Consider the following 27,504-nt stretch of genomic DNA (forward strand, 5'->3'; position numbering starts at 1 on the left):
CAGAGCCACCAGGGAAGCCCCAGAACAGGACTTAGTGAGCAATTTTAGAGCATTTAACACTTACACAGAAAAGTCTTGCATCAAGAGGACAGAACATAAAGAACAAAGTAAACCCAAAATGAGAGGAACAAACAGTAAAGAGCATAAACCAGTGAAACAAAAAACAGACAATTCAGAAAACTAGTAAAACTAAACGCTGGTTATTTGAAAAGACAAACAAAGCCAATACACCCACCACTAGGAAAAGAAAGAACACAAACTACCAGCATCGGGGATGAAAAAGGAGTTATCACTAAAGACCCCACAGGTGTTAGACGGATAAAAGGAACTGTTGGGAACAACGTTATGTCAACACCCTGACAATGTACATGAAATGCACAGACTAAACTGACAGAATCCATGGGAATTAAGACAACTCCACAACTGTTTTTAGAGAGTGTTATTACCCCTCTGAAAACCCCTCAGAAAACAGGATGAGAAAACACTTCCCAATGGCACTAGTGGCAAAGAATCTGCCTGCCAATGAAGGAGATATGAGATGTGGGTGTGATCCCTGGGTCAGGCAGATCCCCTGGAGGAGGGCATGGCAACCCACTCCAGGATTCTTGCCTGGAGAATCCCACGGACAGAGGAGCCTGGTGGACTACAAGTCCATAGGGTCACAAAGAGACAGACACAAACCAAAGCAACTTACCACACACACAGCACACACAAGACAGCTCTACAGTCGTATTTAGAGATTGTTACCAGCCCTCTGAAAACCCCTCAGAAAACAGGAAGAAAGAACACTTCCCAACGTCTTAGGAGACCTGAACAGATATTAACAACAACAACAAAAAATTATAGACCAATCACCCACAAATAGAGACACAAAGTGAAATTCCAAAGACTCCCCAAGAATTACAAATTTATAAAACATTCTGTGAAACAAGTTGATTTTTGTCAATGAACAAGCAGCTGGACAGAGGTTTTACAAAATGATCCGAAAAGCCAAAAAATAATACAAACGTGACTTCTGCCTCTTGAGCTGTGCAAGTGTATCCCCAGATCTATCCCCGCTATGCCTCTATTCCTTCACCTATAAAATAAAGACAACAGGACCTACCTCATGAAATTCCAGGCTTACTGTGAGTTCCAAAGAAAGACGTGAAGGGCATTAGTATGTACTCCAGAACCACCACACTGCGATAGTGAGGACTGCACACTGCACCCCCTTACACTGTGCAGTCCACAACCTACTCGGTGGTACCTGGAGACCCTGCTGAGTGCTCAAAACTTTGTAACAACAGAAAAGTCAGAATACAGTATACAGTTATACACTTACAGTTATACAGTAACAAAGAAAACTAGATGCTTAATTGGGAAATATGAATTCACATCCCTGCTAAACGAAATACTATGCTATTCGAGCCACCTCATTACCCATTTCTAAACTACTGAGTACTTTTCTGTAATACTTCCGTTGAACAGCACTCTTAGATTTGGCCCAAGCTCTCAAAACACAAGGGTTAAGTTTGAAATTTCCAATGGCAACACATTAATGAACTAAGTGTCTTACACCCAAGGTTATTTTTTTAAACTATAATGAAATACTGACTCGATGGACATGAGTTTGAGCAAGCTCTGGGAGTTGGTGACAGGGAAGCTTGGCATGCTGCAGCCGGTGGGGCTGCAAACAGCTGGACACGACTGAGCGACTGAACTGAAAATGAAAAACAACACAAGGAAAGTGTTAGTCACTCAATTGTGTCCATCTTTTTGCGACTCCACAGACTGCAGCCCACCAGGCTCCTCTGTCCATGGGGATTCTCCAGGCAAGAATACTAGAGTGGGTTGCCATTCCATTCTCCAGGGGATTTTCCCGAAATGGGTCTCCTGTATTGCAAGAAAATGTGCCTAATTGCAAATTTAAACAAGTAATATTGCTTGTTTTCTCCTTATTTTCACTTGGGAACATCTAGGCTCCTTCCTCACCTGATTTGTGTTTCAAATTCGTGGTCACGCCATCAAATTCAGATTTATCAATTTCCCACGCGAGAGGTAGCTTGCCCAGGCTATTGGATAAGTTCTCCAAGCTGTTTTCTTCGTTGTAGATGATGTCCGATGTACTGGCTGAGATGCCAATGTACCTGGAGGAATTATTTGCCGCAGATAAAGAGGTACTATCCGAGAGGCAAGAAGAACGGGCTGGATTTGGAGTTTTATAGATTGAGGTGGCCTGGTTGAGAAAGGCATAGTCTGAACAGATGGCGTAAATCTTCTCCCGGGTGTGGGTCACTGGACAGCTCCACGGATAATGACCATCTCCTCTGAGACCCAGGGGTTCTCCGGAGGCGCGGGTGCAGAAAGATTGAACGGCACCTTGCAGGCTCTCTTCGGGAGACCTTCTCTCGGATTTGTGCTCACCATTTCCAGAATCATCTGCCCCTTCTGCTTCTGCAACGTTAGGCATTGAAGGCAACTGTGAAAGTTCTGTTGTGAGGAAGAGTGCCACGCTTTCTATTTCTTGAGAAACAGCTGTGACAATTGTTTACAGCATTCTGCAAAAATGTGAGAGCTGCAAAAATGGGCTCCTAAGGAAAGAGGGAGGAGACAGAAAAATCAACAACCCACTAGACACTGCAAAACGCAAACACATATTCTAAGTGTTCCACAGGCCTTCATTCGATAAATATTTATTTCACAACTACCGTACACTTAAGTTGTGATCACTGACCATCTGTCTGGTTAAAAATTATTTTTAAAAGATGCTTTAGGATAATAAAGGATGAGATGGTTGGATAGTATCACTGATTCAGTGGACATGAACTTGGGCAAGCTCTAGGAGACAGTAAGGGACAAGGAGGCCTGGCAGGTTGCAGTCCATGGGGTCGCAAAGAGTCGGAGACGACTTAGCGACTAAACAACAAATAGCACAATAAAAAGACCAATGACTCCATTTAAAGAAGGGCAAAATATCTGCACAGTCATTTCTCCAAAGATGATGTAGCAATGATCAATAAGCACATAAAAAGATGTGCACCACTAGCCATCATGGAAATGCAGATCAAAACCACAATAAGACAATATACCACCTCATATTGATCCAGGCAGCTTGAATCAAAAAGACAGATAATCATAAGGATCGGAGGAAGTGGAGAAACTGGAACCCTCATACAATGCTGGTGGAAATGCAAAATGCTCCAGTATCTTTGGAAAACAGCTCCTTAAACGTTATACATGAAGTTAGCATATGATCCAGCAATTTCACCCCTCGGAACATATCTAAGAGAACTGGAGGCGTCTGTCCACAAAAATGTCCAGAGCAATACTACTCGTAATAGCTAAAAAAAATTAAAAGGATTCTCATCAAATGATGATTGGATAAGTAAGATGTAGTCTATGCATACATTGCTATTGGACAATAAGAAGAAACGAAATATTGACCCATGTTACAACATGGGTGAACCTTGAAAGCATTATGCTAAGTGAAAGAAGCCAGTTACAAAGGACCAGAGAGTATGTAACTCCTTTTACATGAAATGCTCAGATTGGGAAAAGCTACACCGGCAGAAATTAGATTAGGGATTATCTAAGGGCTTGTGGAACATTCTGAAAGAGATGGGAATCCCAGACCACCTGACCTGCCTCTTGAGAAACCTGTATGCAGGTCAGGAAGCAACAGTTAGAACTGGACATGGAACCACAGACTGGTTCCAAATAGGAAAAGGAGTACGTCAAGATTGTATATTGTCACCCTGCTTATTTAACTTCTATGCAGAGTACATCATGAGGAACGCTGGGCTGGAAGAAGCACAAGCTGGAATCAAGATTGCCGGGAGAAATATCAATAACCTCACATATGCAGATGACACCACCTTTATGGCAGAAAGTGAAGAGGAACTCAAAGGCCTCTTGATGAAAGTGAAAGAGGAGAGTGAAAAGGCTGGCTTGAAGCTCAACATTCAGAAAACAAAGATCATGGCATCTGGTCCCATCACTTCATGGGAAATAGATGGGGAAACAGTGGAAATAGCGTCAGACTTTATTTTTTGGGCTCCAAAATCACTGCAGATGTTCATTGCAGCCATGAAATTAAAAGACGCTTACTCCTTGGAAGGAAAGTTATGACCAACCTGGATGACATATTGAAAAGCAGAGACATTACTTTGCCAACCAAGGTCCGTCTAGTCAAGGCTATGGTTTTTCCCATGGTCATGTATGGATGTGAGAGTTGGACTGTGAAGAAAGCTGATCACCAAAGAATTGATGCTTTTGAACTGTGGTGTTGGAGAAGACTCTTGAGAGTCCCTTGGACTGCAAGGAGATCAATCCTGGGTGTTCACTGGAAGCACTGATGCTAAAGCTGAAACTCCAATACTTTGGCCACCTCATGCAAAGAGCTGACTCAATGGAAAAGAGTCTGATGCTAGGAGGGATTGGGGGCAGGAGGAGAAGGGGACGACAGAGAATGAGATGGCTGGATGGCATCACCGACTCTGTGGACATGAGTTTGAGTGAACTCCGGGAGTTGGTGATGGACAGGGAGGCCTGGCGTGCTGTGATTCATGGGGTCGCAAAGAGTCGGACACGACTGAGTGACTGAACTGAACTGAACTGAAGGGCTTGTGAGGTGAAAGGGGATTGGCAGTGATGGGGTTTCCTCTTGGAGGAATGAAAATACTCCCTGATTGTGATGATCAATGCACAACTTTGTGAATGTAGTTAGAACCACTGAATTGTACACTTTAAATAGGTGCACAAGGCTCCTCCTCATTAGAGAAGACACTCACACCCTCTTCTCTCTGGGTGTGTATCTCTGCCTTGTTTCTGTCTTAAATAAACAAACTGTTTCTCTGTGTGCTCTACCAAAATAAGTAATAAAGAAATAAATATAGATAGATATAAATAAGTGAATTGTGTGGTATATAAGCTTCCCTGGTGGCTCAGTGGTAAAGAATCCACCTGCAAGGCAGGAGCCGTAGAAGTTTGGGGTTGGATCCCTGGGTTAGGAAGATCCCCTGGAGGAGGGCATGGCAACCCACTCCAGTATTCTTGCCTGGAGAATCCCATGGACAGAGGAGCCTGGAGGGCTGCAGTCTATAGGGTCACAAAGAGTCAGACACACGCACACACGCATGGTGTATACATAGCTCAAAACTCTGCATGCATCACCTCGATGAGTTATAGCCCATAATAACTAACTTCTGATCAGTCTCAGGAAAAACCAAGTTTCAGGTATACACCTAGCCTTTGAGGAAGAAAGCAAAGCTTAATAACAACCGAGGGTTATCTGAGGAAGTTGAAGATTTAAACAAAAGGAAGACCTTGGTAAATCAAACCATTCCAGGTGGTTTGGGAGATCCCCCGAAGCAAGTGCCCAAGCAGAGTGAGCCCACCTACCAGGGGACCACTTTATAGAAAAAACCCACCCCGTGTGGCCAGTTGGAATTTGACCAGATATTGTCTCTAACTCCTTCGCTCACTTGATAAACTAGAAATGAGACTAGTTTTCCCAGGTTCCAGGAAAATGATTATATAAAACCCATCCTCAAATACTGAATAACAAAAGCTGATGATTAAGACACTGAAATCTGTAAAGCAACTATCCTTCAATTAAAAAATAAATTAAAAATAAACATTGGAAAGGACCTGATGCCGGGAAAAATTGAAAGCAGGAGGAGAAGGGGGCAAAGGAAGAGGAGATGGTCGGATGGCATCACCGACTCGGTGGGCATGAGTTTGAGCAAACTCTGGGAGATAGTGAAGGACAGGGAAGACTGGTGTGCTGCAGTTCATGGAGTCACAAAGAACCAGACAGGACTGAGCAACTGAACAACAAAAGTGACAAGAAATCATCGAAGATGGTTCCTACAGGAGCCCTGGAGTCTGTGAGGAGAAACCAGCACAGCTGCTGCGCGTCCATAGTGGAATTTACGGAAAAGAGCCCCACACATCCCGCGCGCTGTGCTTGGTCGCTCAGTCGTGTCCGACTCTGTGCGACCCCACGGACTGCAGCCCACGAGGCTCCTCTGTCCATGGGATTCTCCAGGCAAGAATACTGGAGTGGGTTGCCATGCCCTCCTCCAGGGGATCTTCCCAACCCAGGGATGGAACCCAGGTCTCCCGCATTGCAGGTGGATTCTTTACTGTCTGAGCCACCAGGTAAGCCCCCATATATCCTAGGGAAGATTTTCTTTTCTTTCTTTTGAAGGAATGCTTCCTCCCTAGCCATACCTTCGGACAGTGACTTTTTTAGTACTTTACGCAGAGTTCAGTTATTTGCAGGAGGAGGGCTGGTTTGGCGGGAGCTTCATCGCCAAAGACGGAACCTCCATGGGTTTTTTGCTTTTTGGTCAAGAAATCCTAGGAGTAGCAGATCTCTTGACAGGAAGCTTTGCCGGTTTTTCCTGCTTCCTCATCTCCTGATGTGATGGTAGAGGAAGATTCAAAAGGAAGCTCTGGGTAGGGCTTCCCTGGTGGCTCAGCGGTAAAGAAGCTGCGTGCAGGACACATGGGTTCGACCTCTGAACCGGAGAGATCCCACAGGCCGGGAAGCAACTATGTCCATGAACCACAGCTCCTGAGCCCGCGCTCTAGAGCCCACAAGCCACAGCTCCTGAAGCCCACGCTCCAGAGCCCGCGAGCCACAGCTCCTGAAGCCTGCATACCAAAAGCCCTTGCTCCGCAACAAGAGATGCCACCGCAAGAAGGCCACGCACCACAATTGGAAAACAGCCTCTCTCTCCACAACTAGAGAAAAGCTCACGCAGCAATGAAGACCCAGCACAGTCAAAAATAAAACAAATAAATAAAATTAATGAAAAAAAGAAAGAGAGAAGCAGCTCTGTGTATCTGAGGTTGTACAGTTCAGACTTGAAGCTACTCTCTTAGCAGATACCCTAGCAAAGCATTTTCTTTTTTAAAAAATTTTGTCGAAGTACAGTTGATCTACAAAGTTGTGTTAATTTCAGCTGTACAGAAAAGTGACTTAACTATGCTCACACACACACATATATATACACATATACGTATATATATACACACACACATCCTTTTTCACGTCCTTTTCCAGTAGGTTTATCACAAGATATTGAATATAGCTCCCTGCTAGCAAAGAATTTCCTACTTCTTTTCTGTTTTTCTCATGCCTTTCACTAAAGCCACAGTGGTGATTAGAGGGAGGTCTTATTTCTGGGTTGGGGTTGTGTGGGTGGGTTGCAGGAGGGTGGGACATGAAACAGAGCATGGGGCCGTGGTGAGGGGCAGTGAACAAAGGTTCGGGGGCTGGCCGGGTGGGTCAGGGTACGCAGAAATGTTCCAGTCCCTATCCTGTTATCTCTTCATCTCAGACTTAGCTTCTGCTTTGACAGAGCTTCCTTCCTAGGATTAAATGGAATTTTGCCTATGGGACCAGCTCTCTGTGCAGCAGGGTGGGGATGTCTGAACAAAGCTAACCTGGAACATATATAATAAAATATATATGTGTGCTGCAGTCCACGAGGTCACAAAGAGTCAGACACGACAGCGGCTGAACAGCAACAGAATAGGAGAATATTCTTATCAGAAACATCAGGATGAATGGGAATAAAGTCTAAAAGGGAGAGGATATATGTCTATGTATGTGTTTCCCGGGTGGTGCTAGCAGTAAAAAATCCACCTGCCAATGCAGTAGATACAAGAGCCTTGGTTTCGATCCCTGGGTCAAGAAGACCTCCTGGAGTAGGAAATGGCATCCCACTCCAGTATTCTTGCCTGTAAAATAAATTCCACAGGCAGAGGAGCCTGGGGGGGCTACAGTCCATGGGGTCACGAAGAGTTGGACACGGCTGAGCACATATGTTTATGTATGGGTGATTCACTTTGCTGTACATAGAAACCAACACAACATTGTAAAGCAATTATACTCTAATAAAAATTTATTTAAAAACAAGAAGCATAGAAAAAGGGAAATCACTGCATTTGTGTATAAAAGGTAGAGCTGAGCTTCCTGGAAGCTAAAGACCAGAAAGAAAGTAGCACTTGATTAATAAAAGTGTAACAATCTGGTTTGGTTTGTGTTTGGAGTGTGTTTGCTTTTAAATAATGGTCACTGACAAGAATGATCTTTTTAGTTACACTTCCACCAAAAAAAAAAAAAAAACACAAAAATCATCAATCAACAAAAGGACATGTTTTTCTATCGACTGTCAACCACAGCCAAGAGTAAAAACTTGGTAGTGGTATGAAAACTTTCTCACCTGAACCACTACTGATGGAAATTTCTCTTTGAGGGACTTCCCTGGTGGTCCAGTGGCTAAGACTCCACGCTACCAAGGCAGAAGACCCAGGTTTCAGGTTCAATCCCTGGTCAGGGAGCTAGATCCCACATGCCACAACTAAGACTCGTAAGAGCCAAAATAAATATCTTTTTTTTTAAAAAAGAAAGAAATGTTTCTTTAAAAAATTGTCATATTTATAAATTTTATCACCTAAATAAAACAAATTAGAGAAAAATGTTGCAAAATACCAAAAAATATCACACCGAAGAAGAAGATTATCCAAACCCCATGACCAAAACCCTGCTGCTGTTGATTTCCTCATTATTTACCTGTGCTTGCGTGCTTAGTCACTCAGTCGTGTCTGACTCTTTGGGACCCCGTGAACTTCAGCCCACCCAGCTTCTCTGTCTGACCGGTGTCTCTTCTCCCCATGAAAGCGACAACTCCATAAAGCCCAGGGCGCTGGTGTTATTGCATCCTCAGAGTTTCTTAGACACGAACTAAACACAAATTATTATTCTAGACTCATGATGGAGGTCAATTAATATATTAGGCTGTAATCACAGCCTCAGGAAATGCCTAGGCACAGAGGGGCAGGCTGTCCCTCCACTGAATGGCCTTCACCTCTCATGATATTATCACATCTTCTTTTGCCCTGATTTTTATAAACCATTTATTTCTGCTCCTGGGTCCCTGCCCATTCCCAGGCACTGACATTGCTACCCTGACCTGTGCACAGATAATGGAAAGTAAACCGTGTACACATATGTGATCACGTAACTCCCCTGCCGAAACCCCCCTGCTCTTAGAACAAGGAGCCAACCTGGCTCTCTCTCGTTTCCTCCACCGCACTCTCCTCTCCCCGTGGACCATGCTTCCTCTCTCTGAATGCTGTCTCCTCCCTCTTCTCCTTTATTTGATAATTCCCCTCATTCTCCCTGTGCTGTGTGCTAAGTTGCTTCAGTGGTATCCACCACTTTGTGACCCCATGGACTGTAGCCCTGCAGGCTCCTCTGTCTTTGGGTTCTTCAGGCAATACTGGAGTGGGCTGCCCTTTCCTACTCCAGGAGATCTTCCCAAGCCAAGGACCAAACCTGAGTCTCTTACATCCTCTGCATTAGCAGGTGGATTCTTCACCACTAGAGCCACCTGGGAAGGTCACACTTGGATGTCAGTCAAATGTCACTTTCTGCCGGATGCTTCCTTCCTTCAGTGAGACCAGGCGACCCTGTACAAACTCAGTACCTCTCCTTCACAGGACTTTTGTTGTTTAGTTGCTAAGTTGTGTCCAACTCTGCAAACCCATGGACTGTAGCCCACAAGGTTACTCTGTCTATGGGATTCTCCAGGCAAGAATACTGGAGTGGGTTGCCATTTCCTTCTGTAGGTGATCTTCCTGGCCCAGGGATAGAATAGGAGTCTCCTGCCTTGGCAGGCAGATTTGTACTCTGAGCCTTCACAGGTCTGACCAGGGTGCAATTCTACATCGTGTGTGTTTCTATGATGAATGTCTGTCTCCTGCAAATCTGGTTTTCCTGACTACTCTCTCCCCAGGGTGATTTGTAAAAGTCTCATCAACAGATATATATTTAAGCCCCTGCACCATCCTAGGCATTATTGTAAGCCCAGGATTAGGAGCCCAGATTCCAGGAGGGCTTACCAGGAGTGGCCTTGGCAATCAGGACCTGGAGTTCTAGGCAAGGGGACTCCTTCTCCTCCCAGATTCTCATCGTGAGAACTGAGGTTCCCTCATTCAGTAAAGGAGGCCATGTTCTATGATGATTTACTAGTAAGACTGATTGCAGGGACTAAGCTTCAGGACTTAATGATTTATTCATAAAATCCTATGAGAAGCAACAGAAGTACTCTTTAGCTCTGTGTAGAAGAAATCTCATCAAACGGCCAGCTTCAAATGCACCGCTGGAGGAAAGATTTTTGTCACAGGCAGGAACTGCTAAGTAAAACAAACATTTGGAAATACACTATTCATGGCCTCAGCTCCACTCTTTTCTGGTTGTATTTTAAATCCTTGTTTTTAAGCATCAGGTTTGCTTAGAGAACGAAGTATCTTTCAAAGTCTTTCAATAAAGGCTTCCACGTAGGACCACTAATGTCATCTATATATTCTGCCCAAGGCCGCTGAGACAGGAGAAGCGAAGGACTTCAGAAGGATGTAACGAATAGACGCCGGAGGGCCGGACGCGCTAAGCCCAGGGGACCCGATCTCCTTCTCCCCTCTCCACCGCCCGCCAGCCCCCTCCCCACGCCCTCCAGGCCCTTTCCTCGCTCAGACCTGAGGCCCTGCCCAGGCAGAGGCTACCGCCTCGGAAGGATGCTGGGGGAGTCTCCGCACTCCGGCCAGCCGCGAGCCCCGGCTCCCGGGCAGGCGATCGGAGGCCCCACTGCCTTTCTCTGCGAAGCTGGCGGCGGCGCCGGGCTCGGAGGCCCCCGGGATGAAGACTACAGTGGCGCAGGCCTGCCGCTTGCAGCCGCCGCCAGCGGAGGCGGAGGCGGCGCCAGCCCGTAGGAAATAGCGCGGGGCGACCCCCGCCGGCGGCGCCGGACATCCCCGTGCACCCCCCGGCGCCGCGCGCCCCCGGGCCCGGCAGCTGGGCCTCCGCGCCCTCCTCCCGCCCTTCACCCGCGCGCGGTCGGCCTCAGCCCGCGCTGGGGCCCGGGGGCACGGGGCGGGTTGGGGCGCAAGGCAGTCCCGTCCCCGGGCTGAGAGAAAGACCCCCGACTGGCGTTTCTGAATGCACAAGTTGAAATGATTACTAATGTTCACTGCCCCCGGAAGAAAACAGTACAGAAAACCCTCGCCTTGACCCCTGCCCGGGCCCCGGCTTTGGCTGGAGGGGCCACCGGCCCATCAGAGTTTGGGGGGCAGCCGACAAGGCAGAGAGAAGTGGGAAGGGGGCGAGGAGGAGGCTCCCGGTACGAGGTCGGAGCTGGCCGGGACCCCTCCGGCGACCGCGCGGGCCGTGCGGGCTGGGGGCCCGGCCACGGCGCTCTCCGGGCCCGGGCCCAGCCGAGCGTGGCGCGAAAGCTCGCGCCGCGCCGGCCAGGGGACCATCGGTGTCCCCGCCGCCCCTCCAAACCGGGCTTTGTTCCCGAGAAGACGCGTCCTTTCTCTCCCGGACGCTTCCCTCCACCATGCGGCCCAGGTCTTTGCCCACTTCTTTCCCGGAGATCTGGTCCCCACGCAGGGGCGTCCACTCGGATGACCACCGGGCCCCGCGGAGAGCAGGTGGGCGGCGGCAGGCCCGGCCCAGCGGCGCTCAGTTGCCCCCCGCCACGGGCCCAGGGCGCAAGGCGCACGGTCATCGGCTGCCACCTCGACCCCCGCCCACCGCCCTAGGTACCTCTGGCCTGTCCGGTGGAGTCTGGCCGCGGCGGTCGCGGCGGAGCCCGGCCCCGATCCGGGATCACAGCTTCCAGCGCGCGGCCCGCGAGGCGCCTCGGGTTACCCTGGGGCTGGAGTCTCGCGTCCCATCGGAGCGCGCGGGGACAGCGCCCAGACGGCCGTGCCGGGCGACCGGTCGTCCGATGTCATGGGCAACACCTTCCTTTCATCGTGTTTCACACCTGTCCTCTGCACGTGCGGAGGATATGGTGGCAGTTTTTGGTTTGAGGTTTTGTTTTTGTTTTTAATCTTAGCTGCTCCTCCAAGACGCGCGCTCCCCTTAATTGGGCATCTACTATTTATCTGTCCCCTGAAAGCGGCTACCGCAAAGTAAATAAAGGAGCGAGACAAGGTTAAAAAAAAAAAAAACCTGGCAGGATTTCCGCTAGCCCAGCCGCGAACTACACGTCCCAGGAAGCTCCTGTGCCCGGACGCGTGGCCACTGGGCCATCCACTCGGAGAAGGCCTTACTGAGCCCCGGCCGACGCGCGGGCCAATCCCCTCGCCCTGCACCTTGGGCTGGAACCTGAGACGGGCTCACCCCCAATGATGCTACAGTTACAGAAGCAACGCCGGTTTGTCATTGTCCCCAGGAAGAGGAGCGGCGTGCTTCTTGTCCGTTTCAGCAGAACTGCTGGCATCCTTCAGCTGGACAAGCCTGCACCCCGGTTGTGACCTTCTGGAGGAGTCCCCCGCGCGCGAACAGCACAGCCAGAGGCCCCCTCCGGGAACCTCGCCTGCTGTTGCGATCGGCCGACGCGCCCCCGCCCGAGCCACGGCTGGCTGCGTCCACCTCTTTCACTTCATTTATCCGTGGATCATTTTGAGTCCAGCTTGTAAATGTTTAGCATTTTGCTGCTTTACTGCTTCTTTCTGGGGACCGTTCCAGCACTGGCCGAGAGCGGCGGAGAGAGGCAACTGAGCCCCGAGAAGAGCGAAGTATGGGGTCCCGGACTCAAGGCAGCCGTGGTCCTTCCCGCGCGCTATTTCTACATTCAGGCGGTGGACACATCTGGCAAGAAGTAAGTCCGCAATGGCTCCATGACGGTTTCGGAAGGCAGTTCAAACTTTCTGCTTCTGTCCTCGCGTTCTGTCCTCCCAGAACTCGTTTCTCCACAGCAGTTTAAAATCCAGGACACTTGGGGGCTATTCACATTCTCGGAAGTTTATCCCCCCTCCTACTCAATTTTTCTCTGTAGCTTTAGAAATCATTTCGAATTAGCTCTTCTCCTCGCCCTTTTGAAGGGGAGTCCTACGTGAATGCCGAACAAGCAAACCCCTGTACTTTGCTTCAGGTATTCTAATTTTTTTCTATTTAAATTAATTTATTATTTATTTATTTTATGGAAGTATAGTTGATTTACAGTGTGTTCATTTCTGCTGTACAACAAAGTTCAGTTAGATCTATACATTCTTTTTTATTAGTTTTTATTGGAGTATAGTTGCTTTAGGAAGTTGTGTGTTTCTGCTAGTACAGCAAAGTGAATCAGCTATACATATACTTATATCCCCTCTTTTTTGGATTTCCTTCCCATTTAGGTCACCACAGAGCACTGAATAGATTGGGATTGACATAGATAGATTCAACCCCAATGCCAATATAAATAAAATAGATAACAAATGAAAACCTAGCCCAAGGAACTCTTTTCTAATAATTTTTGCATAAACTGTTATAAGGAATTTGAACTCAGTTGTTAGAAACTAATTGGTTTCACCTTTTTCTGGTGCTGCTGTGTTTTCAGGTAGACCTCTGCACCTAAGTGTGTTTTGAAACTCAAAATGAAAAATAAAACTCTATTCATAACCTCGTGGTTGAGGCAGAAAGTATCGAAATATGAGTCTGCTGGGTGTCTGTTACAGCTTTATTTCATCCCACTGCATTCAACTATTACACTTGTAAGTGAAGTCACTCAGTCCTGTCCGACTCTTTTCAACCCCGTGAACTGAGCCTGTCTACCAGGCTCCTCTGTCCATGGGATTTTCCAGGCAATAGTACTGGAGTGGGTTGCTATTTCCTTCTCCAGGAGAGCAGATCTTCCCAACCCAGGGATCAAACCCGGGTCTCCCGCATTGTAGACAGACACTTTACCATCTGAGCCACCAGGGAAGTCCATTACACTTGTACTTGAAACTTATTTGTAGAATTCACATACCTCTGACATGATTGTCTTTATATTGAAGTTGTCTGTGTGTATCTTGTTGGCAAAAAAAATCTTGGGAATAGGTTTTCCAAAGAAAAGGAAGCTTATAAATTTTGTCACTTGGTTATAAATAGTATGGTTGGGAAACTAAGTACCAACTTAATCTTAACACCGAGAGCATGCCCTCAAAAAAAAAAACAAAAACATTTTATATCACATCACTTAGATAATATGCTAACTATTAGCTTTTTCCATAGTTGAGTACGATTTATAATAGTGATTTTTTTTAAAGAATCATTGAGAGCCATGTTTCAGAAAACCGTTAACTTTAGAGGCATCATTTGATCACATATTTCCAGATGTGATCGGCATGAAATAAATAGTAGGTTAATAGGACTATTTTTATATATGAAATGCATAAGGATGTTCTATGTTTACAGAGATTAATAGTCTTAAAATATCTCCTTGTACTTTTCTAGTGAAACAGTTTTATTTTGACCATTGTCATCCTCTTCTTTTTTTTTGTTTCTGATCCATCCTATTCATTTTGGTGCTGAAAGCATAAGGAAAAAGAAACAAGCACTTATTAGGGGGACGATATAGAGAATAGTCAGGTTCACAGACTGGAGACCATAGTCTTTGTACGTTTGTTTCTTAAAATAATCTTTATGTTTCACTGTTCTTCCCATCACAGATTCACATCTTCTCCAGGTGAAAAAGTGTTCCAGATTAAAATCTCAGCCCCAGATGAGCAGTTCACTAGAGTCGGGGTCCAGGTTTTAGACCGAAAAGATGGGTCCTACATAGTAAGATACAGAATGTACGCCAGCTACAAAAACCTGAAGATAGATGTCAAATTCCAAGGTCAACATGTGGCCAAATCTCCATATATTCTAAAAGGTAATTTGGAACATAATTTCAAAACAACAGTGTTTGAATACAATATTACCTGTCATTCAATCAATAAAAGCAGATTATCCAGATATTTTTTCACTGGAATAAAAAAAATTTTGTTCTTGTTTTTCAGTTGCTAAATCAGGTCAGACTCTTAGTGACCCTATGGACTGAAGTTGAAAGCTAAGTTGAGAATCCTGGTAGAAGAAAGAAATGCAAGATTTGAATGGAAATTATAATTCACCAAAGAGGAAAGAACTTAATATGTTCTTTAATATTAACTTAATAGTATTAAGTTATAGTAATAGTATTAATATTACTAGAGAATTTGCTTCCAAAAGATGCAACATTTTAGCAAGAACAATCAAGCTATATATATATATATGGTCACAGATGGCACTTTCTTAGTTAGGGACATATGACTTAAGTAACTGATGAGTGTCACTGAAATTTGGTCAATCACTTCAAGAAGAAAGGGCTTGATAGAGACAGTGAAAGGTGACTGACTGTAGTTTTTTGGTTTTGTTTCAATGCTGTTTTTCCAGAGAAATTCTCTGATGTTTTCTTATATAGGATAAGAGTATAGCTTTCTCACCTAAAGCCATATCATTCCATCTCAGCAGACATATATCCTAAAATATTACAGAAGCAAAGAGTATACATACGCAAATCTTTCTTGACCCACTGCTTCAAGAAAGGCAAACGTTTTTCTAGAAAGTGTCTAGGTTTGACCATATGGTACCATATAACCTGCTAAACCTTAAAAAGATGTCCCATTGTCTCCTACTGCCTGGGTCAGGTGAGAATCTGAGAATTATAGAAATAAATGACAGTGAAATCTCAATTCAGATTTTATATTATGTTAGTATTATTTCTATATACATTAATTAATTCGTTATAGTATTAGTGATATGGGTGTTTTGAGGATTACTCTGCTTCTTTATATTTTCTTTAAAAAACTACTAAACATAGTTCAGTTCAGTTCAGTCGCTCAGTCGTGTCCGACTGTTTGCGACCCCATGAATCACAGCACGCCAGGCCTCCCTGTCGATCACCAACTCCCAGAGTTTACTCAAACTCATGTCCATCGAGTCGGTGATGCCATCCAGCCATCTCATCCTCTGTCTTCCCTTCTCCTCCTGCCCCCAATCCCTCCCAGCATCAGGGTCTTTTCCAGTGAGTCAACTCTTTGCATGAGGTGGCCAAAGTATTGGAGTTTCAGCTTTAGCATCAGTCCCTCCAATGAACACCCAGGATTGATCTCCTTTAGAATGGACTGGTTGGATCTCCTTGCAGTCCAAGGGACTCTCAAGAGTCTTCTCCAGCACCACAGTTCAAAAGCATCAATTCTTCAGCGCTCAGCTTTCTTCATAGTCCAACTCTCACATCCATACATGACCACTGGAAAAACCATAACCTTGACTAGACAGACCTTGGTTGGCAAAGTAATGTCTCTGCTTTTTAATATGAGTGCTTTATTTACTTGTATTGGTTTTTTTGGCTTTTTTTTATTTTTTGGCCTCACCTCAAGGCTTGCAGTGTCTTAGTTTCCCCACCAGGGATCGAACCTAGGCCCCAGCATCAGAAGCTCAGAGTCCTAACCACTGGACCTTTAGGGAATTCCCACTTGTATTGATCCTTAGGATGATTTACCCATTGAGAAAAGTATGTTAAACATTTTAAGAACTGGTTTGTATAACAGACCATTGAAATATTAATTTCTTATCACTTTTGTCTTTCATTAAAACAGGGATATGCCTCTGATATCCTTTTACCAATGTTTGGTTATTCTTAAGTACATAAAACCTAAAGAGTAATGCTTTGCGATACAACAGAAACTAACACAACATTGTAAAGCAACTATACTCCAATGAGAATTAATTAAAAAGAGAAGAATGGACTATGGGGACTCCCTGGCAGGCCAGTGGTTAAGACTTACATGGGTTCCATCCCTGGTTGGGGAACTAAGACCCCACATGTCATGCGGGGAAAAAAAAGTAATGGACGGATTATGGAAGCCACTTAGAGCAAAATGTAGTACCACTAGCTTTCTTTTGAAGCCATGCCGAGTGGACTTTACTGTGAAAAGATCTTAAGACCTAACCATAAAGAGCGGTCAGAACAGATGTACTTGCAATACCCCAGTGTAATAGAAAGGTTTCTTTTTGTAAAATAGGTTTTCCATCAAATTGCCCTCCCCATCCAACTAGGCAGGATCTGAAGTCATTTTACAAATATCTGTTACACATTTCACATGCTGAGTGAGACTGTGACTGTACCCTTTGCTCTGTGTGTGTAATCAGGGCCGGTTTACCATGAGAACTGTGACTGTCCCTTGGAAGACAGTGCAGTCTGGCTGCGGGAGATGAACTGCCCAGAAACCTTTGCTCAGATTCACAGAGATCTGGTGCATTTCCCTACTGTTGACCCGGAAAAGATTGCAACGGAAATCCCAAAAAGATTTGGACAAAGACAGAGCTTGTGTCATTATACCTTGAAGGATAACAAGGTGCAGTTGCTTGTTTGTCTTAGTGATTTATTTTTGTTTTGGCCATGTGGCTACAACTAGCTACATAGTTTTATTAAAAATCATTCTGCCCATCATTGTGATAAGCTTGATCTCAGTGAAGTCAAAGTGTACTTTTAGACTAACAGAATAAACATGGAATTGTCTTCCAGGTTTATATCAAGACTCACGGTGAACATGTGGGTTTTAGAATTTTCATGGATGCCATACTACTTTCTTTGACTAGAAAAGTAAGTATTTCTTTTCTCTTGTGTATAATGAATGATTTAAATCCAGGTTTTACATCATAGTCTTCCCAACTAGCACAGTGGTAAAGAATCTGCCTGCCAGTGCAGGAGACCTGGGTTTGATCTCTGGGTCGGGAAGATCCCCTGGAGAAGGAAATGGCAACCCACTCCAGTATTCTTGCTTGGGAAATTCCATGGACAGAGGAGCCTGGCAGGCTGCAGTCCATGGGGTCGGAAAGAGTCAGACGTGACTGAGTGACTGAACAAGAATAACAACGGCGGAGTTTGGACAGTGATAGTGAAATGGCTGATAGGAAAATCGATACCATCATTTTAACACTTTGGCTTCCTTGTCCTAGGTGAAGATGCCTGATGTGGAGTTTTTTGTTAATTTGGGAGACTGGCCTTTGGAAAAAAAGAAATCCAGTCCCCACATCCATCCAATCTTTTCCTGGTGTGGCTCCACGGACTCCAAGGATATTGTGATGCCCACCTACGACTTGACAGACTCAGTCCTGGAAACCATGGGCCGGTGAGAGACAGGTCGCAGACGACCCAGAGCCTTGGTTTTTTTTCCTTGATGAGTTTTTTCCCAGCACCCCTTGCGAGGCGATGGTTTGGGGGAAACATCTGTTGCACTGTCTGTCTTCCAGAGTCAGTCTGGATATGATGTCTGTGCAGGCCAACACGGGTCCTCCCTGGGAAAGCAAAAACTCCACCGCTGTCTGGAGAGGGCGAGACAGCCGGAAAGAGAGACTCGAGCTGGTTAAGCTGAGCAGGAAGCACCCGGAGCTCATAGACGCTGCTTTCACCAACTTCTTCTTCTTTAAACACGACGAAAGCCTGTATGGTCCCATCGTGAAACACATTTCATTTTTCGATTTCTTCAAGGTATGACATCATCCAGAGCCAATGCTTTGTGATTTTCCAAATATCTGCATTTGCATGCTAGGTCACTTCCGTCGTGTCAGACTCTTCGTGACCCTGTGGACTGTAACCCACGAGGCTCCTCTGTCCATGAGGATTCTCCAGGCAAGAATACTGGGGTGGGTTGCCATTTCCTTCTCCAGGGAATCTTCCCGACCCAGGGATCGAAGCCAAGTCTTTTAGCCTCCTGCATTGGCAGGCAGGCTCTTTACCACTAGGTTCTTTACCACTACCACTAGGCAGGAAGTCCCACCTGCTTCTGGGGGGTGGGAAATCAAGGTAAATTACAGGAGATGAGTGTGTGAGTGAGTGATAGTCGTCGCTCAGTTGTGTCCGACTCTTTGCAACCCCATGGACTGGAGCCCAGCAGGCTCCTCTGCTTATGGAATTCTCCAGGCAAGAATACTGCAGTGGGTTGCCGTTTCCTTCTCCAGCAGAAGATGAGAGGTGAGCACAAAATTTTAGGGCCATCCAGGCATGGGGCACCAGGGATTAACCAGCCCCCAGCAGGCAACCTGGATTGTACTCAGTACCTAGAAAAGTGAAAGTGTTAGTCGCTCAGTCCTGTCCAACTCTCTGTGATATGGACCGTAGCCTGCCAGGCTCCACTGTCCTTGGGATTCTCCAGGCAAGAATACTGGAATGGGTTGCCATTCCCTTCTTCAGGAGATCTTCCTGACCCAGGGATCAAATATGGGTCTCCCAGTGCAGGCAGATTCTTCACCGTCTAAGCCACCAGAGAAGCCCTGACTCAGTATCTAGACCTGACATGAAATATGCACCAAGGGAGCTTGGGATTTGTGTAATTTTTCCTTCAACTGACCTTCAAGAGAAGCATATTTTCACTCCAAATCCCTTTTTTTCTTAAAAAATACATGTGATTTTAGAAATATTTCTCCCCTGAGCCATAGAATCACAATAGACTAAAGAAGGAATATGAAGCAAGTGTCTCTTCCCTTCTGGTAGGGAAATGACTTGGAATCCATCCAGCTGTTCTGCTCAAAAACTCTGGGGATTCTATACTCTCTCTGCGTCTAGAATGTGGGCATGCATGCTAATGTTCCTGTTTTCCGAGGGTTGATCCTTTTTCTGACAACTCCCCCTTCTCAAGCAGTGAGGTATACCACCCTGATCTCTAGACCCCCGAGGGGTTTGGACGCCGCATGTGGTGAAGGGTAGTCAGCCATCTCCTGCAGGTGGGAAGGTCAGTGATTGGTGAGCTCTGTCTGTGCTGTTAACGGCCTGATTTTCTTTTGATGGAGTACCTGGTGGTAAGAAGACCTAAGGGATTCCCAGGTGGCGCTAGTGGTAAAGAACCCACCTGCCAATGCAGGAGACATAAGAGACGCAGGTTCAATCCCTGGTTCGGGAAGATCCCCTGGAGAAGGAAATGGCAACCCACTCCAGTATCCTTGCCTGGAGAATCCCCATGGACAGAGGAGCCTGGTGGGCTACATTCCATGGGGTCGCAAAGAGTCAGCCACGACTGAAGCGACTTAATGCACAGAGCAAAGATGGCCGTAAGCTGAATAATCCGTTTTTCTTCCATATGCACATCACAGAAATTTTGGAAAGAAATGGTTATGACCAAAGACAGCTGATACCAGCCACTCCTCCTCCGAGAGTGTCCTATCAGACCTTTGCTTTCTTTCTGTTGTACCTGTTGAACTTGTTACAGCTTAAAACTACTGACTGGGACATCCCTGGTAGTTCAGTGGTTAGAGTCTGCCTTGCAACGTAGAGGATGCAGTTTCCATCCCTGATCTGGGATCCCATATGCTGTGGAGCAACTAAGCCCGTGTGTCCCAACTAGACAGCCTGCGTGAAAATCACATGTGCCTCAACTAAGACTCAGTTAAATAAACAGATAAATATTTATTGACCTCTGCCATGCTCAAAATATTTTGATTCATAGATGTTCTTGCCCCAGAGCTTGTTAATTTCTTTAAGACCTGGGTGTGGCCACCTGATGTTTCAAAGGTATGGTTAATACAGCTTAAAATGTGCCATCAGTAGGTAGTATCTTGCCATGGATAAAGCAGTCACATGTATGCTAAGTCGCTTCAATCGTGTCCAACTCTTTGTGACCCTGTGGACTGTAGCCCACCAGGTTCCTCTGTCTATGGGGATTCTCCAGGCAAGGATACTGGAGCGGGTTACCATTTCCTCCTCCAGGAGATCTCCCCAACCCAGGGATCGAATCCACATCTCTTACATCTCCTGCATTAGCAGCTGGATTCTTTACCACTACTGCCACCTGGGAAGTAGTCATAATAAATCTAATTTCCTTAGCTTATAGGCTTTGGACAACAGTTTTATAATTTTATTGGCTGCTCCAGCATTAGACTTGGGGCCCCTTCTTGAAATTTGGAGGAACATCAAAATAGGCCCTACATCTAGGTCAGTGTGTTAGGTATACATGTAAATAATTAATAGCATTACTAAGTGGCAGGGGCCAAGGACAAAATCTAGCCAGTTTGTATCTGAGGATGGTGAGGTTTGATGTGTAGAAAGAGAAGGAGAATAAAGAAGAGTGGGGAAAAGGGAGTTTAATGGAGGTTCTTCTGCTGTCCTGCTGTTCGCAGCATAAATATCAGATCAACGTTGATGGCACCGTGGCAGCCTACCGCCTGCCGTATCTGCTGGTGGGTGACAGTGTGGTGCTGAAGCAAGACTCCATCTACTATGAACACTTTTATAACGAACTGCAGCCCTGGAAACACTACATTCCAGTTAAAAGCAACCTGAGTGATCTCCTAGAAAAACTTCAGTGGGCAAAAGATCACGATGAAGAGGTAAGGTCAGCCTCTTTGTACCCCCAGGTATCACGGGGTCACTTCCATGTCTTGTGCCTGGAAAGCATTCAAGATGCTTACATGGAGACCCTTTCCTGTAAATGGGAAGCCACCTCCCCATGCATAACACAGATCCCTTCAGGGTAAAGACAGGCACAGTGGCTTAGATTAACTGCCCACCCTGCACATGACACGAAAACCTAAACCTTGGCCGTCTCATTCAGTTAGATCTGAGTTCCAAGCACTGCCTCACCTCCACTAGCAACATGAAGGTAAAGATGGTCAGCCTGGCAGGGGAAAAACTAACTGTGCCACGGATTAAAATGAAGGATTGCATGAGAGTCGCTTCAAACTGTCTGCTAAAAGTTATTAAGGCAGTGCATTAAGCTTCATCTTGCATTGACTTTGCAAAGTCATTGCTACTTCATTTTGTCTCCCTTTTCTGTCCCAAAGAGGCCCATTCTAGACGGCCCTATGTGACTTCTTAAACCATCAAGTCTTAAAAATCTCACTTTGATTTGAACACACGTCCTCTATTAAATGTTCCCTTTACACACAAGACTTCAAAGATACTGTAGCCACTATTTTCCCACCAAAATGTACTTGGAAGGTCACTTAGCATGTCTGCATGGGGAAAAATATGTTTCATTAAAGGATATTATTCTTGCTCCCATAGGCAAAGAAGATAGCTAAAACAGGACAAGAATTTGCAAGAAATAATCTCATGGGCGATGACATATTCTGTTATTATTTTAAACTTTTCCAGGTCAGTATTTTCTAAGAAAATAGAAATATTTGTAATTGTTCATGTTAGTAGCAAGTAATATTTCACTTAATAATTTCTAAAAGTATTTTCATTAAGGAGATACATATATACCTCTGTAAGTGAAAGTCAGGGATAAATATTAAATTATAGTGAAAATGAAGGATGCTAAAGAATAGCTAATGCAGAATGCTACAACCTTAAGGGACAGGTGTTAATGTTAGAACTGTGTGGCATGTGGTTAGAAAATTGGCCTCTGAGCCTACAAAGTTATTGTGCATGGATTCTTATTTGTTCTCTACAAAACTGCTACTGTGTTACTGTTCCTTTTTCTATACAGTGCAAGGTATGTTTGGACCTGTTGTGCTGACCCCATATGGGCCATAACATTTCTTGCAATTTGCCTTTATGGACCTACCCATTTAGGGATTATAGTCAAAGCCTATCTGACAATTTGAAAGGTTCTTTTTTTCAAAAAATGCAGTCATAAGCATGTAATTTGCTAATAAATAGTTCTAGATCTAAGTTAGATTGTTTTAATCTCAGAGTTGCAGAATTCTCGATACTGAGCCCTGTGTCTCAGGCTCTGCTATAGAACAAAGTCGGTCATTGCTGATCCACTCCCGCTTTGTAACCTTTCCTAAAGAGTGATATGTAAACTAAAGAAAGAACTGGGAGGATTTGCTAATCTGAATTCCTAAAGGGCCACTGGTTATTAGAGTTCATTCATTCAACTCACATGTACTAGAGCATAAGCACCTCGCCCAGACCTTAGGACAAGGAAGCCCATGATGAGTGAAGACGTGACTGAGGCTGTACCAGCTGTGGTGGGTCAGGCAGAAATAGGCTGCCCTGATTTAGGGCAGATGGGAACACAGTCATTTTTCACTATGTGGCAGAAGATGAAAATAAATACCATATAAAAGTCAAATAAATGAAGAGTAGACTTAGGAGTGGACTGTTAGAAAGGGGACAGTCACCTCTCAGAAGCTCTGTTGTGGGGTTTTAAGGAGGGCTTTGCATTTCATAACTTGACACATGTGAATTAAATGGATCGAGTTCTAGCAAACTCCAGTGTATCTAATTTGGTAAGTGCACCTTATGTGGTTGTTCAGTCACTGAATCGTGTCTGACTCTTTGGGACCCCGTGAACGCAGCATGCCAGGCTTCCCTGTCCTTCACTGTCTCCCAGAGTTTGCTCAAACTCCCGTCCACTGAGTCAGTGGTACCATCTAACCATCTCATCCTCTGTCACCCCCTTTTCCTCCTGCCCTCAATCTTTCCCAGCATCAGGGTCTTTTGCAAGGAGTCAGCTTTTTGCATCAGATGGCCAGAGTATTGGAGCTTCTGCTTCAGCATCTTAAGTGCTAAATAAAACATGCTTTCGTATTGTTGCCTATACAGGAATATGCCAGTTTACAAGTGAGTACGCCCCAGATCCGAGAGGGCATGATGAGGGTAGAGCCAGAGACCGAGGATGACCTCTTTCCTTGCACGTGCCACAGGAAGAAGGTAACCGGAACTGCCCTCCCAGCCAATGTCACAGGAAGAACTAACCGCGATCCGAGTCCTCATTCTCACCTTTACTCATTCACTCAGGCAGCAACTACCCACATTCCTCCTGGAGCCTCTAAGCAACTCATTCTAGCAGAGGCAGAAAACACAGTTATCAACAAAAGGCAAAAAAGAAAAAAAAAGAACCAGGTGCTAAGATGCAGTGAAGCGAAGAGGCATAGGAGCTCCCAGCAAAGTGGAGGGAGGCCTTTTTTACTGTGAGAATTCAGAACATGTGGCATTTGAATAGATATTTGCAGTTTGCAAAGTATTTTCACATGTATCATCATCACATGAGGCTGTTGCCTCATCTCCCTTTGAGACAGTTTCTGCAAAGTTTATCATCCTAGTTTAGAGATGGAAAAATATATAACCATGATTATTCACGTTGACAGATTATTCATTTAAAAGTGATCTCTGTTAATACCACTACATTACTGGGCTTCCCTGGTGGCTCAGATGGTAAAGTGTCTGCCTGCAATGCGGGAGACCCAGGTTCGATCCCTGGGTCGGGAAGATCCCCTGGAGAAGGAAATGGCAACCCACTCCCGTACTCTTGCCTGAAAGATTCCATGGATGGAGGAGCCTGGTAGGCTACAGTCCATGCGGTCACAAAGACTCGGACATGACTGAGCTACTTCACTTTCTCACTTTCACTGATTTCATTTATAAAAGGGAGGCTTGCGTATGGACTTGGCAGGCTAAAGAGGACCTTAGCTGTCACCCAGTAAATGCCTTCATGTTATAGTTATCAAAACCAAACCCAGAGAGGAGTTTAGCTCAGAACCATCTCTCTGGATTATAGCAAAACAAGAACCAAAAATCAGTGTACCTTCTTCAAATTGTGTGCGTGTTTGTGTGTAAAGACATTGTGGCAGGGGAGGGTTGTTTCAATTATAGTTTTTTCATCTAAAGGAATGTATATTGTATAAAAATTATTATATAATGGCTTGACATTCTTTTAAACAACATCACCATGTCTGTGAATGGACAGACTCAAAATTGTTCATTGGAACTAGAGTTGAGAAGCAGATTTTGCAGTTAACCATTTCTGCCTCCCAAGGGGGTTTAAAAAAGAATAAGGTGACTGCCAGCTCTGGTGGTGTGATGGAGCCAGCTCACACAGGCTCATGCTTGCATGATCAGTTGCTTTAGTCGTGTCCAACTCTTTTGTGACCCTATGGCTCAGGTCCAATCCATGGGATTCTCCAGGCAAGAATACTGAAGTGCGTTGCCATGCCCTCCTCCAGGGCATCTTCCCAACCCAGGGTTCAAACCTGCATCTCTTGTGTCTCCTGCATTGCAGGTGGATTCTTTACCTCTGAGCCACCAGGCAAGTCACATACAAGCTCACTGATGGTTAAATATTTCAGAATTCTGCACGGCAGTTAACCTTTGGTAGCTTGGAATACACCTGGTTGCAGTATTTATACCATGAAAACAGCACCTGCTGAAATTAGTTTTATTTTGCTTCATTTGGTTTTGTTTTAGATTTGCCTCTAACTAGCCTTTAGAAGTGGTACAGCATCAGTGGTAACCCCTCTCAGTGCTGCAAGACCACAGAATCACTGAAAACCAGTTTCAAAACAGAAATGGCCAAAATTGGAAGGTGCTCCCACATGGAGTTTCATTTGGTATCAGAATGAGTCTGTTGACTCCAAATGAAACTGGGTGGCTGCCTTACTCCACTTCTCTTTTTTTTAACTTATTTTTATCTCTCAAGTGACTTTGAGGAGTGCCAAATGATTCCCCTGATTGGAAGAACTCATGACTAGAATGATAGCTTTATTGATTTTCCCAATCCCTGTAGTCTACTCTGGCCGTTCACTGGTACCATTCAGAACACAAGCCTTTACCATGATACAGACCCCTAGACATTCAGGTTCCCACCAATGAGACTTTACCCTTGGATGATTTCAAGAAATAGTCCTAAAATCCTCCAGCGATGACTCGGCTTTGTTTATCCCTTCTTTCATCTTTGTGTGCTTGTGTGCTCAGTCGCTAAATCGTGCCCAACTCTTTGTGACCCTATGGACTGTAGCCCACCAGGCTCCTCTGTCCATGGGATTTTCCAAGCAAGAATACTGGAGTGGGTTGCCATTTCCTCATCTAGGGCATCTTCCCCACCCAGGGATCAAACCTGCATTTTCTGCATCAGCAGGCAGATCTGAGCCACCAGGGAAACCTCTTTCGTCTTTAGGGGAAAGTAATTAATAGACTAAATGTAAGCCTTCTTACTCATGGAAAACTTCTTGATGGCTCTAAATATTTTGTTTCTTAATTGCAGACCAAAGATGAACTGTGATATGCAAAATACCTTTCCTTCAAATATTGGTGCTCTGAAGATTCTTCTTAACTGAAAAGAAGAATGTCTTCTAAATACTAATTCCATGGACAGTATAAAATCTGCTCTATGATTGTCTGGATTATGAAGATCTGTTTCTTCATATGCAGTATTTTCACAACAGTCATTGGAAGCACATTTTTAGAATTTTATAATAAAATCACTTTTATTTTAGAGGCCTGTGTTGTGCTCATCATTAACTGTGTTTGGACCATGGAGCAGTAAAAAAAAAAAATGGGTGTCTGAGTCCTAAACTCAGTCTGAAGCGTGTCAAAGGCCATCACCTACCTAGATACACAGTTTACATGACAAAGCAGTAAACTTCTGACTTGTTTACACTATTATGTTAGATAATCAGTCACTCACAGCCAGACTAAATACTGATTAATACACCTTCCAAGGTTTTTTGTAATCTGGCCTCTGCCTGTATCCATCACAAATGGATTTTATTTAACAAGTATTTAGTAAGCACCTCATATGTGCCAGGCATTGTATCAGGTTCTACAGATACAACAGTGAACAGTCACTGTCTCTTCTGAAAGAAGAGTGAAATAAACAAGTAAAAATAAACAAACAGGGCAATTATGGGTTGATTAAAAAACCCAGTTATTACAGAGAGAAAGTGGGCTTGGTAGTGGCTACTTTAGATTAGAGATCAAAGATGCTACTGACTTCTCACTGTTAAGCAAAATATTTGTTACGGTTAATGATAAACAACCACTACTAAAATATAAAATTTCCAATTATAAAAAGGAAGCACATTAAAATTTTATTAAATGTTTTTCAGGCATCTATTTATATATTCATGTTTTATGGTGATTTATTCTGTTCCATTAATCCGTGATGAACTACATTAATGCTATTCTCATTTTGAAACATTATGGAACCTCCATTATAAAAACTCTAATACATCCAATTATGTATTATTTTAATCCATGGATGGAATAATCATGCTAATATTTGGCTGAATCTGGCCCACCACTTGTTTTTGTACAGCCTGCAAGTTAAGGATGATTTTAAAACTTTTAAATGAAAAAAAGAAAAGAATAATAATGACATGTAAAATGTATCTGAAATTGAAGTTTTGGTGTCCATAGTTTTGTATTAGTTTCCTATTGCTGCTGTGACAAAGTCTTAATACCACAAATTCAGTGGTTTAAAACAAGAGAAATTCAATCTTAGGGTTCTGGATTTGAGAGTCAGGAATCAGTGTTTCTGGGACAATGGCGATGTATTTGGAGGGCTGGTTTCTTCCTGAGGCTCTGAGGGCAGAATGCCTTTCTGGCTCCCAGGGGTGCGTTTCTTGTCTTGTAGCCCCTTCATTTTCCCAGCCAGCAGCTCAGCATCTTCAGATCTCTGTTTGTCATCACACTGCCTCCTCTCTCCGAATGTGGCGGCACTGTTCCTTATAACAAGTCAAACAGTGGAAACCATCCAAATAGCCATGCAGCAGTGAATGGGTAAACAAAATGTGGTTTATCCGTAAAACTGACTACTCAGCAATGAGGAGAAACGCGTTATAAGGAACAAAGTGCTATCAGATACGGTACAATATGGATGGAATCTTTCTGATCACGCGGCGCGCGGGGTCTTAGTTTCAGGGCTGGAAGGGAATGGCTGGGACGCCGAAGGATCCTGAGAGAGGAAGTCGGGGGAGAGCCGGCGAGGGGCGGCGGCCCGGCAGCGCCC

At 44.8% G+C, this 27,504-nt stretch overlaps 2 protein-coding genes across 7 annotated transcripts in view; one reads left to right on the top strand and one right to left on the bottom strand.

The window, feature by feature from the left end:
• Positions 1 to 12,002, bottom strand: part of BIVM (basic, immunoglobulin-like variable motif containing) — a 35,233-nt gene extending 23,231 nt beyond the window's left edge. For 3 of the 5 annotated variants that reach the window (XR_016038853.1, XM_088842620.1, XM_088842617.1), the window contains exons 1-2: positions 11,603 to 12,001; positions 1,975 to 2,573 (exon numbers count right to left, since the gene is read on the bottom strand). Coding sequence is in view for 4 of the 5 variants with exons in the window: in XM_088842620.1 (XP_088698746.1) it covers positions 1,975 to 2,452 (478 nt within the window). In the remaining variant the exon portion in view is untranslated. Of the gene's footprint in view, positions 1 to 1,974; positions 2,574 to 11,602 lie in introns of all 5 variants that reach the window. The other 2 variants (XM_088842619.1, XM_088842618.1) reach the window with 1 other exon arrangement.
• A 150-nt stretch (positions 12,003 to 12,152) lies between these two features.
• On the top strand, positions 12,153 to 25,986 carry POGLUT2 (protein O-glucosyltransferase 2). Of its 2 annotated transcripts, none has more exons than XM_055426654.2 (10): positions 12,153 to 12,665; positions 14,479 to 14,684; positions 16,982 to 17,187; positions 17,358 to 17,435; positions 17,792 to 17,964; positions 18,086 to 18,323; positions 20,945 to 21,154; positions 21,831 to 21,920; positions 23,322 to 23,429; positions 25,759 to 25,986. In XM_055426654.2, exons 1-10 carry the CDS (start codon positions 12,484 to 12,486, stop codon positions 25,774 to 25,776), a joined length of 1,509 nt encoding a protein of 502 aa, XP_055282629.2. In that variant the 5' UTR covers positions 12,153 to 12,483; the 3' UTR covers positions 25,777 to 25,986. The 2 variants fall into 2 exon arrangements, with proteins under 2 accessions (XP_055282629.2, XP_055282630.2); XM_055426655.2 differs by lacking the exon at positions 12,153 to 12,665 and adding an exon at positions 12,721 to 12,938.
• Positions 25,987 to 27,504: the final 1,518 nt, after the last annotated feature.

The sequence above is a fragment of the Moschus berezovskii genome, chromosome 13, assembly GCF_049115385.1.
Source record: "Moschus berezovskii isolate FMDL1 chromosome 13, NW_MosBer_1.0, whole genome shotgun sequence".
NCBI classification, from domain to species: Eukaryota; Metazoa; Chordata; class Mammalia; order Artiodactyla; family Moschidae; genus Moschus; species Moschus berezovskii.

What these genes read in the sequence shown, in the direction of transcription:
- POGLUT2 (XM_055426654.2), top strand. Translation starts at nt 12,484, where the DNA reads ATGTTTAGCATTTTGCTGCTTTACTGCTTCTTTCTGGGGACCGTTCCA. An exon ending in ATCTCCATATATTCTAAAAG is followed by an intron (nt 14,685 to 16,981) that starts GTAATTTGGAAC and finishes GTGTGTAATCAG; the next exon opens with GGCCGGTTTACCATGAGAAC. An exon ending in GTCCTGGAAACCATGGGCCG is followed by an intron (nt 17,965 to 18,085) that starts GTGAGAGACAGG and finishes TCTGTCTTCCAG; the next exon opens with AGTCAGTCTGGATATGATGT.